The following is a 15,707-nucleotide window of genomic DNA, read 5'->3' on the forward strand; positions in this document are numbered from 1 at the left end:
GTATAATTGCCTTTGTTTGTTTTTTTCTTCTAGCTAATTCGAACGTAAAATGTGTATTATAAAATATTTAAGGCACATGAACACTTATCATAGCTGCCCTTTTTTTTGTCTAAATGACTGTTATAATTTTATCAAGTTTTCTGAAGCTAAATGCAACATGAGAGCACCACCCTCCTCAATTACCTCCCAAAGACCCCATCTTCAAATACCGTGACACTGGGGATTTAGGCTTCAACATATAAATTGGCGGGAGGGTGGGGGAGTAGGGGGTAGGGGGGTAGGGCTTGCTCATGCCTCTCGTCATTCCTTCTGTTAGAATTTGACAATTTGTTTAAAAATATATCATTTAGTACCCCCAGTACCTCCTCAATAAGACCTATTTTTTTCTGATTTCGACTGCAGTACTTTTCTCTGTTATATTAGAATGTGGCCTAGTTAGGTGGATGTAGCTCAAGTTCTGGAACTTTGTAGTCACTCTCCTCATACTTCGTAGAGACACAGTCAGTGCGCACACTGATCTTTTGCCTTTCTTTTTCTTCCATGTACATTTTAGCCATCTTTTTTTCTTGTGCATTCCGTCTTGTCGGGCAAGCTTTCTAAAGCTGTGTTCCACAGGCACTTGTACCGGACTATCCTTTTATTGTGCTTTTGGTGAGGCAGTGATTGATGCCTCTGGGTTTTCTTATTAAGAAGAATGTTTACTCTCATTTGGTTAAAACCTACTTCATAATGGATTAAGAAAGAAGTTTGCGAATGCTAACCTTTCTGGAGTTGTATTGGGAAAGGAGGTTGGCATCTGCAGTGAAGATAATACCATTTTTCATCCCAGTAAATAAGCTGTTATAAGGCAGCCAGATTTGAAGAGCACACTGTAACACCACAAGTCACTGTAAAGTGAATATTCAAGTTGTAAGAGGGAGAGGGGCCTCCTCTGGGCCAGGTGTGGTAGGAGGTGACCCCAGGGAGGATTGAGCAGTGCGCTGTCCAGGGGACAGAAAGAGGTGGGGTCGGGGAAGAACAGGATCTGTGCGTCAGGCAAGGGGACCGTGTCTGGGTCAGATGTCCCCAGACGTGTCTCTGGAGGGAGGAGTAAGGGCTGGTGACTTCTTTGCAGCATTCCTGGATCGTGGAATAGTGGTGAGAGCACCCTTCTCCTCTCTCCGCAACGGCCTGCCCTATGGAAACAACCTGCAAATCCAGCTCAAGGCACAGGACTTGGCCTAGGTACCCATGAGACACTCTCCACAGACACCCTAGAACATCTATGATGAACCAGGAAGCCAAGTAGGTGATCTTTGCCCTTTGCCTCCTCTCTTTCCCCTTTGCCTCCTCTCTTTCCCTCTCATTCCTCCTTCACTCCACCTCACCCTGCCAAGACTGTTTCCTATCCAGATTTACCCCAGTAGGCTGCTGCCAACACAACGGACCTACCCTTAGCCAGCATTCAGCATGAGAGTGAAAATCATCGGATGTAGAACATCAGCAAGGGCCTGAGACAGCATCTAATCTACCCATTTCATAGGTGACGTGACCAAGGCCCAGATAGGGAAGACACTTGCTCAAGGTCATACTATGGGTTTATTGGCTAGACTAGACTAGTTTATGCGGCAGTAGCAAACAACCTCCAAAGTCCCAATATCTTAGCACAACAAGTTTATTTCCTGCTCCTACTTGTTGCCTATTGTGAATCAGCTGGGACCCCTGTTCCCTATTATCCTCTTTCCTGGACCCAGTCTAAAAAGGCAGCCAAGATCTGGAGTACTGCTGGTACCTGTGGTAGAGGAAGAGAATGCACGGTGAATCACACATTTGCTTTTAAAACTTCTACACAGACAAGACACAGCTCATTCTTGAGCATATTTCATTGGCCAAAGCAAGTTTTGTGGCCATTTCCAATTTCAAAGGGGGCAGGGAAGTGCAGTCCTCCGAAGGGCCTAGAAAGAGGCCAAAGAGAATATATGAGACTCAGTTACAGAGCTGGGACAGGAATGCTAGTCTCCCGACTCTGGAGAGGGTAGTCTCTGCCTCCAAGGCTGCTTCCCACACAAGTCTCAGTGACCAATAATGATGCAACGTGCCCTTCCTCCCAGGATGTTTATCCTTAAAGAGCTTGATGTTTTACCCCAAGGGGACAGAGCACCAATGATTTCTTAATGGGCAGCATGGACTTTGGAACTATACCCTGGAAAAGAAGCTGTGCTCCAGGCCCTGGCCACATCCTCTTGCCAAGATCACACAAAGTTCAGGGACTTAGCCTATGTCTGGCATCATCTAGGCTTCTGAGGAAATTTACTGGCTCGGGCGAAGAAATTTCAGTTTTTGAGCCTGGCTCTGCCATGGATTTGCAGTATGACCTTGGGGACATCCTTTACCCTCACTGGGCCTTAGTCTTTCCATCTGTTCAGTGGGGATAGTGATCCCTGCCTACACTATGGATGTGAGCTTGTTTCATGAATTCTAAAGTTCCGGTTGGGAAGGGATGACCAGAGGAAAGTGGGGACACATACACAGAAGGTTTCTATTTGAGACAAGTGAGCAGCTGGGGTGTGAACCCCAGGACACATTGTCCTTGCCCCAGCCTCTGGGAGTTAGTAAGGCTGGCTCCTAGGGGGCCTCCCAGCCTTTTTAAAGTTAAAAGTGGGGGTCTCTGGATGTGTCAAGGTTAGATGAGATACATAAAGCATTTATAACAGTGCCTAACATGGAGTAAGTGATTTCTGAGTGTTTGCTACTATTATTAAGAAAACAGTACCAGAAAGTACATTTGGAAATATTATAGCATATTCCACTGTCTGACAACCAATTAGTTAACTAATCTTCAATTGCTGGACATTTAGGTTGCTTCCAATTTTTAACTATTATATTCTTTCAGGGCACAGCTTTGTAATTAAAATTTTTATGTACATCTATGATTGTTTCCTAAGGCTAGACTCCTTTAAATGTAATTGCTAAATCAAAGGGACCACATACTTTTTAGGCTTTTGCTATCTCAGTGCCTTATATTGGTACTCCCACCAGCAAGTTGTTTGAGAGTTCCAGTTTAGAGGGGAGAATTTGCTTAGAGAGAGGAGAGAAGGTTTGCATTAGCTAGGATTAGATTTCACTGTGATTATCAGAAAGCCCTAAATAACAGTGGTTTAAACAGAATAGAAGTGTATTTCCTTGTCATTTAATAGAAGTTCAAAGAGCGTCCAGAGCAGGCGGAAAGCTTTACCCTCCACCTTCCTCAGCACTGGCTTCCACCTCATGATCCAATATGGCTACCCAAGGTTCAGCTATCATATTGGCATTCCAGCCAACAGGAAGAAGTAAATAAGAATATACAAGACTTCTACCTACATCCCATTGGCCAAAACTTAATTACATGGCTACATCTAACTGCAAGGGAGGCTGAGAAATAGAGTCTGTTCCAGGTGACCAGAGAACATTCAGGGGTTCTAGTAGTAAGGAAGAAGGGGAGAACAGAATTGGGGGATAACTTGTCTCTTCCATGAGCTTAGCTCAGATGAAGAACATCAGAAAAGGATCTATGGAAACAAGAATGAAGAAAGCATCCTCAGGACACCATCTACAGTGGACACCATCTACTAGACCATTCCAGAGCCAGGACACAGACACAGGTTGGGGGGTGTGGAGGTAGATACAGAAGAAGGAGGTTAATCTCTGGGACTGATCCCTGGGCAAAGGCATTGACCCACCCCACAGAGAGGAAACTTGTCTGCCTAGTCTCTGCCCCTCAGATGTGGAGGGTGTGTTCTTGACTGCTCCCCTTGGCTTCTCCCCAGCTGACTTGTACCCCTACTCACCTATCCTCAAGTTCACCTGTCCCCCAGCTCACCATCCCCCAGCTTACCTGCCTCCCACCTCATTTGTCCCCAGCTCGCCTGTCTCCAGTTCACCTGGCCCCCAGCTCACCTGTTCCCTAGCTCACCTGTTTCCCAGCTCACCTCCCTATCCTGTCCCTGCAGGTCCTGCTCCTCATGGACCCCATTAGCCTCCAGCTGGGTACCAAGAACCTGTGGGGTTTGCTCGTGGGGCTTCTCAGCAAAGACCCAGAATGGCTGAGTGCCAAGGTGAAGTTCTTCCTCCCCAACATGGACCTGGGCTCCAGGAATGCAGCCCTAGACCTCACACAGAGGGTCATCCTACAACTCAGGGAACTGCACAACCAAGGTTCGGCCACCTGGCAGGAATTCATCCACTGTGTGTGCATGGAGCTGGACGTGCCGCTCGACCTGGAGGTGCTGCTGCTGAGCACTTGGGGCCAGGGAGACGGTAAGGGCAGGCATGGGGGGGCAAAGCAGCCTGCTAGACCCCGTTTGTGAGGAGCCAGAGGTCCAGGAAAGGCCGGGACTGACCTAAATCACACAGAGACAAGTGTGGCCAAGGCAGGAACAAAATTCCCTGTTTCTGGACACTTCCCAAAGCAAATTCCCTAATGCCACCAAATCAACTGGGGACTTAGAGGACTCTTTCCACCTATATCACCCCAGTTGCCTAGAGAGGAGAGGACCAAGAGAGAAAGGACCAAGAGACTCCTTCCAGCCAGGAAATTCCAAATAGCCCATACTACCCAAGAGGTGTCTTCTTGCAGTGGGGTCAGAAGCGGTCACAGGGAGAGCTCTCTGACTTCTACTGATGGGCAGGCAGATTGAATCAGTTTGGTTCAGTAGGCGTTTCTTGGGTACCTTGTGTTTACACAGCACTGTGGAGAAGCAGTGAAAACTTACTCAGCAACTCTGCAACAGGCAGCGTGCAGGAAATGCAGTGGTTCACTGTGTACACATGTGTGTGTACACAGGTGCATGCATGTGCACAAACCACGCACCTGTGTACATGTGTACGCATGTATAAACACATGTGCACACACGTGTACATGCACAAACCTACAACACACCTAGATTTCTGCCTCCAGCTGCCTTCACGGTTCACCACCACTTGTGCCCTCCACAGATTGCTGAGTGTAAACTTTACTTTTCCCTTGCTGGGGACCCGCCCTGAGGAATGAGCCCTGAGTCACATCAGGCCAGAGCTGGCCCAGGAAATCCTACCACACTCCCATAGCATATTATACTCTCCCCTCTTTTTCAGAGCTTCCCAGTCATTTGGCAGCTGAGGAAGAAAGCCAACCTGAATCTCAGCTCCACCAAGGTGAGGCCGGGGGTGGGGGAGCAGGAGGCAGGTGGTGGGTATGCCAAGTCTCCCGTCAAACCCAGAGGAGGCTGTTGGTGGTTGGTCACAGCCATTTCCCATAAGCCATCCTCCTCATCCCCTGACCCATTTGCACATGTCCCCTGCCCCTCACCATGGCTCCCAGCTCCCCCTCTGTGCCCCTCAAGGCTTTGACCTGTCCCAGGAGTCAAAGCTGGAGCTTCCTGGGAGAGTCCGAATTGTCAGCCCTTGACACGGCCAGAATCCCTTATCTGGTTTCACTTGACGAAGCCTGGTTTCACTTCCCTGCCTCCAAGCCTCAGGGCCTCATGCTCCAGCCCCCTAGACTCAGGCCCCTCACCGTTTGGACACCTCGGGCCTGACGCTGGTCCATGGTTAGCCATCCATGGACACCCAGGGCGCCTCTGATTGATTTTCTGATGGAGCACAGAGGGTCAACGAGCAAATGGTGACCACCTCACCGATTCATGGACCACATTCTATTCTCAGAGACTCTTTTTCTTTCTTTCTTTTTATGGTAGTCAAATACCTCCAAGGCTGCTTCCCACACAAGATAAAATTTACCATCTTAACCTTTCCCCCCATCTTAACCATTTTTAAGTGTACAGTTCAGTAGTATAATATACTCACGTTCTACAATTGTCACCACCATCCATCTCCATAACTCTTTTCATCTCGTAAAACTGAAAACTCTATACTCGTTAAACGACAACTCCCCGTTTAGCCCTCTCCCCAGCCCCTGGTAACCACCATGTTACTTTCTGTTTTTATGGTTTTTGACTAAGTTCCTATATAAGTGGTATCATTTTGTGACTGGCTTATTTCACTTAGTGTAATGTCTTCAAGGTTCATTCTTGTTGTAAAATGTCAGAATTTTCTTCCTTTTTAAAGCTGGACAATATTCCAATGTATGTATATACCACATTTTGCTTATTCGAATATTTATCCACCGATAGATACTTGGATTGTTTCCACATTTTACCTATTGTGAATAATGCTACTATGAACATGGCCGAACAAACAGCTCTTCAAGACCCTATTTTCAATTGTTTTGAGTATATATTCAGATTCAGGGTCTTAAGGTAGTTCCATTTTTACTTTTTTGAAGCATACTTCTTTCCATAGTAGCTGCATCATTTTACATTCCTACCAACAATACACAAGGGTTCCAATTTCTCCACATCTTTGCCAACACTTAACTATTTTCTGGTTTTTGTTTTGTTTTGTTTTGTTTTCAGTCGGCATGCTAATGGGTGTGAGGTGGTATCTCATTGTAGTTTTGCATTGCGTTTCCCTGGTGATTTGTGAGGTTGAGCATCTTTTCGTGTGCTTATTGGGCATTTGTATATCTTCTTTGGAGAAATGTCTGTTCAAATCCTTTGCCCATTTTTAAATCAGCTTGTTTGTTTTTGTTGTTGTTGAGTTTTAGGAGTTCTCTATATATTCTGGATGTTAATCCCTTATATATGTTTTGCAAACATTTTCTCTTGTTCTGTGGGTTGCCTTTTTACCCTGTAGATAGTGTCTTTTGCGGCACAAAACTTTTAAATTTTCATGAAGTCCAATTTGTCTATTTTTTCTTTTGTTACCTGTGCCTTTAGTATCCTACCCAAGAAATCATTGCCAAATCCAATGTAGTAAAGTTTTTGTTCTATGTTGTCTTCTACGAATTTTATTGTTTTAAGTCTTACATTAAGATCTTTGGTTCGTTTTGAGTTACTTTTTGTGGATGGTATTAGATAAGGACTCAGTGTCATTCTTTTGCATGTGGATACCAGTTTTCCCAGCACCATTTGTTGAAAACACTGTCCTTTCCTCACTGAATGGTCTTGGCACCCTTGTCAAAAATTATTTACATGCAGAGGTTTATTTCTGGGCTCTCTATTCTATTCCATTGGTCTGTATGACTGTCTTTATGCCAATACACACTGTTTTGACTACTGTAACTTTGTAGTAAGTTTTGAAATCAGAAAGTGTGAGTCCTCTAGTTTTGTTCTTCTTTTTCAAGGGTGTTTTGGCTATTTGAGGTAGCTTGAGATTCTATATGAATTTTAGGATAGGGTTTCTATTGGTAAAAAAAAAAAGAAAGTCATTGGGATTCTGAAAAGGATTGTATCTGCAGGGCACCTGTAGATTACTTTGGGTGGTATGGACATTTTAACAATATTAAGTCTTCTAATCCATGAAAATGGGATGTGTTTCTATTTATATCTTCTTTAGTTTCTTTTATCAATGTTTTGTATTTTTCATTGTACAGATGTTTCACCTCCTTGGTTAAGTTAATTCCTAAGTATTTTGTTCTTTCTGATGCTGTTGTAAATGGAATTGTTTTGGTAATTTCCTTTTCAGATTGTTTATTATTTGTGTATAGAAATGCAGCCAATTGATTTTTGCATGTTAACATTGTATCCTGCTATTTTGCTGAATTCATTTATTAGTTCTAAAACAGCCTTTTGTGGAGTCTTTAGGGTTTTCTACATATAAGACCCTATCATCTGCAAACAGAGGCAGTTTTACTTCTCCCTTTCCAGTTGGGATGCCTTTTATTTATGTTTCTTGCCTAATTGCTCTGGCTAGAACTTCCAGTACTGTGGTGAAAGCAGGCATCCTTGTCTTGTCCTGAACTTAATGGAAAAGCTTTCAGTCTTTTACAATATAGTATAATGTTCACAGTGGGTTCAGAACCATTATTTCTATAGATGTATGGACTTTTTTCTTTCAGCCGTACATGGCAGTAACATCAGACTTTCACAGAAAACATCTACCCTATAATCCCAGCTCCCCAGCAAATCAAAACTGTTTGTCCTGGTCTCTGGTACCTTCTGGCCCTTCTCATTCAGCTGTCTTCACTCAGTCCCTAAGTGGGGATACACTTATCTGCCTGCTGCCTGTTTGTGGATTGGAGCTCCCTAAAGGTGCCTGGGTTCCTCCTCAGCCCCCAAACCTCACCCCTTACTCTTTCCTTCATTGTTTGCAGGTCTCAAGCGGCCTCATCAGAGCTGTGGGTCCTCACCCCGCCCGAAGCAGTACAAAAAGCAGCAGCGAGGTGGGTACCAAGGCGGGGAGGGACTCAAACATAGGGATTGGATTGCCTGGAGGCCAGGACACAGATCCTGGACTCTGTCCCCTGCTGACAAGCCTTTAAGGGCCTAGGGACTCTTGTATTCCAAGCTTCCATGAAAGAAGGATTGGAAGTCCTGAGTGGGTAGAGGAGAGGGCTGAGTCTGGCAAGGAGAGACCTCCCGTAACAGGCCACAAGAGGGCTTTTCCAGAGATGGCTCAGCTGAAAAAGCTAGAAGTATCCCAGTAGGTTGCTGCTTCATCTTCCAGCCTCTTACAGCAATACCCCATGTCCTGAGGGTTAAGGGGGCCCCAGAGAGGTGATCAGCATTACCTCAGGCCTAGGACCTCATTGGCCAGTTTAATGGTGAACAGGATACCAGGGAGAAACCCCCCAGCCAAGGCAGAAGCCCTTAGGGGCCCATGGCGACACATAGGGGCTACGGAAGACCAGCCAGGCCAAGGGGAGTAAAGGAGACAGAACTCGCCTCTCTACCTGTTGTCCAGAAGACTCCTTGTTCTCGAACAGTTGTCCCAACCCCCATGGCCATAGCCAGAGGATTCACAGGCGGTCAGAGGATTCACATTGCTATACTATATACCGCTGCCTCAGGCCCCCCAGCGGGGGGCTCCCAGTGTCCCCCGACAGTGGCTCCAGTCCTTTCCCAAGATCTCCCAATGATCTAGCAATTCAAATGTCAGGACCTGGCACCATAGGGGCCCAACACCCACAGTTATGATCAGTCCGTGCCTGGGCCTACAGGTTGTTAGCGCTCTGGGCCTTGCAGAACCGAAATATTGGGGAGGGGCACAGTTTACTTAGATATCCCCGTAAGAGATTATTCCCTTAAGATGTTGCAGAGGAAGTACTCTTTTTCCCCTCCCTCATCTTAGGGAAAACTCGACACCACCAGGTTGCTATAAAACAGAGCCATGATCCACGCTTGCTCATTCAGACTGCCCTGTGTGAATGACTGCTTCTGTAGCACCAATTCCTCCTAGGGATTTGGGTGGCACAAGAGCCCCTGTGTGTCCTTGCCTCTCCCCGCTCATACATCCACAGCTGAGGCTACAGGCACCCCACAGCCAGTACTGGGGTGAGGGAATCTGGGGGCCGGGAGGCCTCATGCCCTCATGCCATCTCCATACCCCCCGCAGAGCTGGCCAAGAGGTACCTGCAGCTTCTGAGGACTTCTGCCCAGCAGGCCTATAGCAGCAAGCTTTCAGGGCCAGGGCAGCCCCTCACCTTCCACCAGGCCTACGTCCCCCCAATCCTGCAATGGGGCCGAGCCACAGCACCCTTCGACACTCAGGAGGGGGCCATTATGGGGGGCTCCAAGGCAGAAGACGGCGCCGACATGAGTATCTGGGACCTCTTCAACACGAGGGCTGACAAGGGCCCACGCGTGGTGGTGCTCCTGGGGAAGGCCGGCATGGGCAAAACCACGCTGGCCCACCGGCTCCGCCAGAAGTGGGCGGATGGCCAGCTGGACCGCTTCCAGGCCCTGTTCCTTTTTGAATTCCGCCACCTCAACCTGATTACGGGTCTCTTGACGCTGCCCCAGCTCCTTTTTGACGTGTATCTGAGCCCCGAGGCGGGCCCCGAGACTGTCTTCCAGTACCTGGAGGAGAATGCTAATGGCGTCCTGCTCATCTTTGATGGGCTGGAGGAGGCCCTCCACCCCTGTTCCAGCAAGGAGACTGTAGGTCCCGAAGCCCCAGGTCCAGCCCTCACCCTCTTCTCCGGCCTCTGCCGTGGGACCCTCCTGCCCGGCTGCTGGGTCATGGTTACCTCCCGTCCAGGGAAGCTGCCAGCTTGCCTGCCCACAGAGGCAGCCACCGTCCACATGTGGGGTTTTGATGGGCCGCGGGTGGAGAAGTACATGGGCTGCTTCTTCAGGGACCAGCCGTCCCAGGAGGCAGCCCTAGCAGAGCTGCGAGCAAATGGACATCTCCGGAGCATGTGTGCGGTGCCTGCCCTGTGCCAAGTCGTCTGCCTCTGCCTCCACCATCTGCTCCCGGGCAGCTCTCCAGGCCAATCCTCGGCTCTCCTGCTCACTGTGACTCAGAACTACGTGCAGATGGTGCTTGCCCTCAGCCCCTCTGGGTACCTGGATGCTGAGTCCCTGCTGGGCCTCGGTGAGATGGCACTGAGGGGCCTGGAGACCGGGAAGGTTATCTTCTCTACAGAAGACATTGCTTCATCCATCATGGCCTTCGGGACTTCCCTCAGCCTGTTGAACTCCTTCTGCGTCTGCACAGGCCCTGGGCACCAGGAGAAAGGCTTTGCCTTCACCCACCTCAGCCTACAGGAGTTTTTTGCTGCCCTGCACCTGATGGCCAGCCCCAAGGTGGACAAAGACACACTCACCCGCTATGTCACCCTCAATTCTCGCTGGCTGCTGCGGACCAAAGCTAGACTCGGCCTCTTAGACCACCTCCCCACCTTCCTGGCGGGTCTGGCATCCCGCGCCTGCCATCCCTTCCTCAGCCAGCTGACACAACAGGATCAGAGGTGGGTGGGCGCTAAGCAGGCTGCAGTCATTCAAGCATTGAGGAAGTTGGCCACCCGCAGGCATACGGGACCAAAGGTTGTAGAGCTATGTCACTGTGTGGGTGAGACCCAGGAGCCTGAGCTGGCTGGTCTCATGGCCCAAAGCCTTCCCTACGAACTTCCGTTCCACAATTTCCCATTGACCTACGCTGACCTGGCTGCCCTCACCAACATCCTGGGGCACAGGGATGCCCCGATCCACCTGGATTTTGAGGGCTGCCCTCTGGAGTCCCGCTGCCCTGAGGCCCTGGCAGGCTGTGGGCAGGTGGAGAATCTCAGGTAAGAGGAAGGGCAGGGCAGGAGCAGGGAGGACCAGGGAGGGAACTGGGCTCCTGGGAGAGTAGAGAGGCTGGCAGCCTCCTGCGGAGGGAGACTGGGTAAGAAATACCAGAGCAGGTAGGCCCTTTCAGCATCCTCGTCTGTGACACAGGGAGGAAGCTCCATGCCTCACCAGGACCTCTGGGATCCAGTCAGATCTCCTCTTGTCATGGCTTCCGACTCTCAGTCTCTCTCTCTCAGTCATGGGCTGGAACCCGTGATCCAGGCTGTGCTGCTAGAGGCTCCTTAATTTCCGGCAATTTATCTAACTTCTCAGCTTGAGTTCCTTCATCCCTGAAATGAATCAATAATAATACCTACTTCATAGGGTAATTGCAAGAATGAGATGAGATAATGCATAAAAACTACTTCTTAGCATAGTTCCCTGCACACAGTAAAGGCTCAAAATGTGTAGTAGCTAGAGAAAAGGCTAGACGGCAGTAACAAAGAACCTCCCCATGCCTTCAAACATACAGTGGATTAAATCATGTATCATTGTATTTCACTCTCATGGAAGACTCGGAGTCCAGCTCAGTGGAATGGCTCAACTCCATGTGGTCGTGCAGGTCCCTTCCATTGTTGCCCTGTCATCTACTTGGGCACCTTGAGTTGCATGGTCAAAGTTGGGTCATGGGGATGTCTATGACCTAGCTTGGGGGAAGGGAAGGAGAGATCATGGATTAGACACAACAAATATGTTAAAGCTCAGTCCTAGTCAAGTGGTGAGAACATAGTCACATGGCCACACTGCGCTGCAAGGGAGGCTGGGAAACGCCATCTCAGGCTGGGACACCATGTTCCCAATTATATAAGATCTACAAGTGGAGAATGGGTTTCAGTGGACACGTAACAGCCTCCATGATATGTATTTGTTGCTCCGACCACCATTGCAACAGCAACAACTCTTACTAATACTATTGACATTACCGTATTCAGTTCCATCTGTCGGGGGGGGGTCATCACCTCTAAGCCCTGCCCAGAATTGATCCTCTGCCATCTTGCCTCTTCCTGTGGCAGCTTTAAGAGCAGGAAGTGTGGAGATACCTTTGCAGAAGCCCTCGCCAGGAGCTTGCCGACAATGGGGAACCTGAAGAAGCTGGGGTGAGCCAGGGCTTGGGACCAAGAGGGATCCTCAGCCAGGAATGTCTGGAACTCTCCTCCCTTCCCTCAACCCTACACAGGGCAGATTCTGGGCCTACCCCCTTCCCATCGCCATTTCTCTCCACCATCTTTGCTTACCCTGCAGGTTAACAGGAAGTAAGATCACTGCCCGAGGCATCGCCCACCTGGTGCAGGCTTTGCCCCTCTGTCCACACCTGGAAGAGGTCAGGTGAGTGATCTCCAGGGGGCTCACTGGCTGGGGGAAGAGGTCACTGCACAGGTCTTGAACGTTCTACGAGGATCTGACCGGTAGGTTTTCAATGACATAATGGCAGCAGCAGTCCAAGAACTGCGCGGGGCTGGATCCAGACAAAGGCCCAAGAGCAATGCTTCTCTCAACTATTCTGGGCCATCTTGAAGAAGCTTGAGTGTCGAGGCCCCCTTCCCTCTTTCTGTGACCCTGAGAGAAGGCATGGCAGTGTATGGGCGGGTGGTGGGCACTGTGGGTACACGTAAACGCAGGCAGCACACACATACCTTCACATTCGTGCACATAGGTATGCACACTTGCCCTTGTCCGCTCACCTACGTGTATGTCTCACATACGTGCACATTCATAGGTGTGCACATGTGCAGGACACATGCATGCACACTCAGATCCACATACACGTCTACGTTCATATGCACAAATATAGTCCTGCTGTGTCTGATGAGTGGCCTGAGAACGGTGGGGCCCAGGTGCCTCCTCAGCGCTCACTGGCAGAAGCACCGCTAGCTGGCACCTGTGTGAGATTTGGGAAACGCAGCCGTCCTCCAGGTAGATGCAGCCCAGCACTAGAGGGCGCCGCTTGCTGGGTGGAGCATTAGCTGGCCCACAGCTCTGCTCTGTCCCTTCCGCTGTGTCTGTGCGTGATCACTCTAGGGGATGGGAGAAAAGATCAAGGCCACTCTTCAACAATCAGGAAAGCAATGTAAATGTCAAGGAGTTCAGTATTTCCTAACTTTTTTCCTGACTGGAGTGATCCTGTGCAACGTCACACACTTCAGGTCTTCTCTCCCTGCAGCTAGGAACCCAGGCAGGGCTGGGCTGTGGACTCCATTTGACAGGCGGGGGATGTGAGATCAGAAAGGAATGTGCTTGGCCTAGGGCTCTGCAGAGTCGGGAAACAGCATCCCAGGCTAGACTGCTCATCACCTGGGAGCCAAAAGGCCCTGATCAACTTGGGCCTCAGGCACATTCCACACATGGACCTGAGAGCAGAGTTCTCATCCTCCCACCTCATGTGACCATCATAGTCCTTGAGTCCATGAGACCATCTGGATTCTTTGGGCCACCAGGCAGGAACTCCCCCATAGGGACTGAATGGGAGCAGAAGTGAGGCCAGCAAAGGGTCTTTCCTCCTAGCTGGGCCTGTTGGATACCATGGAGCAGGTCACCAACTCCTGCTGAACCCGTCTTGTGTCTCCTCCATGAGGGTGGCCATGCTTGTCACCTGCCAACTGGGGCTTCTAAGTGCCCCCACTCCAGGGCTGAGGGATTGGGCTTTGTTCTCCCTGCAGCTTTCAGGACAACCAGCTCAAGGACCAGGAAGTGCTGGACATCGTGGACGCCCTCCCTCGCCTGCCGCGGCTCCGGAAGCTTGAGTAAGCTATCTTTTCACCACCCCTCCTGAGTCACCCTCTTCCCTTGGAGAGCAAAGGTCTGGGGCCCATGAGATAGGGGACGCACTCCTGACACCTTTGCCACAATCACACAGCCTGAGCCGCAACAATGTCTCCATGTCGACCCTGCTCTGCTTGACAAAGGTGGCAGTCACCTGTCCTACTGTCAGGACGCTGCAAGTCAGGTGAGCGGGAACGGGAGCCTGGTCTTCAGGGTCTTGAGAAATGGGGATGGGATGGGAAAAGGAGGAAGACCCTAGTTTGCAACATGTACATGCTTGAGTCTGTTTTATTCAGATCAATATGTCCAGAGCCTAGCTCACACCTGGCACCTGGTACTCAGCAAGTAGTGAATGAATGGAAAGATGGACGGATGGATGGATGGATGGATGGATGGATGGATGGATGGGTGGGTGGGTGGATGGATGGATGGATGGGTGGATGGATGGATGGATGGATGGGTGGGTGGGTGGGTGGATGGATGGATGGATGGATGGGTGGATGGATGGGTGGGTGGATGGATGGACGGACGGACGGACGGACGGACGGACGGACGGACGGACGGACGGGTGGATGGATGGATGGATGGATGGATGGATGGATGGATGGATGGGTGGGTGGGTGGGTGGATGGATGGATGGATGGATGGATGGATGGATGGGTGGGTGGGTGGGTGGATGGATGGATGGATGGATGGATGGATGGGTGGATGGATGGGTGGGTGGACGGATGGATGGATGGATGGATGGATGGATGGATGGATGGATGGGTGGGTGGGTGGGTGGATGGATGGATGGATGGATGGATGGATGGGTGGGTGGGTGGGTGGATGGGTGGGTGGGTGGGTGGATGGATGGATGGATGGATGGATGGATGGATGGATGGATGGATGGATGGATGGATGGGTGGGTGGGTGGGTGGGTGGGTGGGTGGATGGATGGATGGATGGATGGATGGGTGGGTGGGTGGGTGGGTGGATGGGTGGGTGGGTGGGTGGGTGGGTGGGTGGGTGGGTGGGTGGATGGGTGGGTGGATGGATGGATGGATGGATGGATGGATGGGTGGGTGGGTGGATGGATGGATGGATGGATGGGTGGGTGGGTGGGTGGATGGATGGATGGATGGATGGATGGATGGGTGGGTGGGTGGATGGATGGATGGATGGATGGATGGATGGATGGATGGATGGATGGAAGGAAGGAAGACTGAATGAACGAACTGACAGACAAATGAAGGAATGAATCAACAAATCTAAGAAGCACCAGTATCGCTGAAGGATTGAGCCATTTGTCGCTCTCCGTAGTGCTGAAGTAGCGTTGCCTGTTTGGATTATGGGATAGGTATGCTAAGCCTCTTAACCCTAAAACACGGTAACTCCTATAAAATCTCTCAGCGTTCTTGATTTTTTATTGTCTTTCTTGTAAAAGTTGTTTTCCTGACTTTCTGAAACACTCAGGATTCATCAAACAATGACCTGGTCACAATTTCACATGTCTGATCTGAAGCACCCTTGCCAGTTCTATTGTTCCTCTCAGCTTTCTCTGGCTGTTTGGGGCAGCAAGGGGTGCGCAGGTAGGGGGTGATAGTCCACGGGTTTCATGGCTCTGTGTCTGGCCCTGCAGGAATGCGGACCTCATCTTCCTTCTCTCCCCGCCTGTGGAGACAGCTGCAGAGATACGAGGGTAAGAAGTTAGGGAGGGAGTGGTTCTGGACTAATCCTGACAAGTGATTTGGGCTCAGGCAGTTGTGGGGGAAAGATGGCCAAGGGAACTTAGGAAGAGTTGGATGTGGGGATTCTTCTTGCTGCTGCTGCCCTGAGAAATGACTTACTTCTCGAGTT

The 15,707-nt window shown here is 49.9% G+C and overlaps 1 protein-coding gene across 1 annotated transcript in view; it reads left to right on the forward strand.

Annotated features, from left to right (window-relative positions):
• Positions 1-3,968: 3,968 nt before the first annotated feature.
• The window catches only part of NLRC5 (NLR family CARD domain containing 5), a 52,241-nt gene continuing 40,502 nt past the window's right edge, over positions 3,969-15,707 (forward strand). The window contains 9 exon segments of the mRNA XM_081032293.1: positions 3,969-4,275; positions 5,092-5,151; positions 8,150-8,218; positions 9,391-11,065; positions 12,122-12,205; positions 12,351-12,434; positions 13,766-13,849; positions 13,963-14,052; positions 15,490-15,549. Of these exon segments, the coding sequence (XP_080888419.1) occupies positions 3,981-4,275; positions 5,092-5,151; positions 8,150-8,218; positions 9,391-11,065; positions 12,122-12,205; positions 12,351-12,434; positions 13,766-13,849; positions 13,963-14,052; positions 15,490-15,549 (2,501 nt within the window). The 5' untranslated portion in view covers positions 3,969-3,980.

This window comes from Rhinolophus hipposideros, assembly GCF_964194185.1.
Source record: "Rhinolophus hipposideros genome assembly, chromosome: 21".
Classification (NCBI taxonomy): domain Eukaryota; kingdom Metazoa; phylum Chordata; class Mammalia; order Chiroptera; family Rhinolophidae; genus Rhinolophus; species Rhinolophus hipposideros.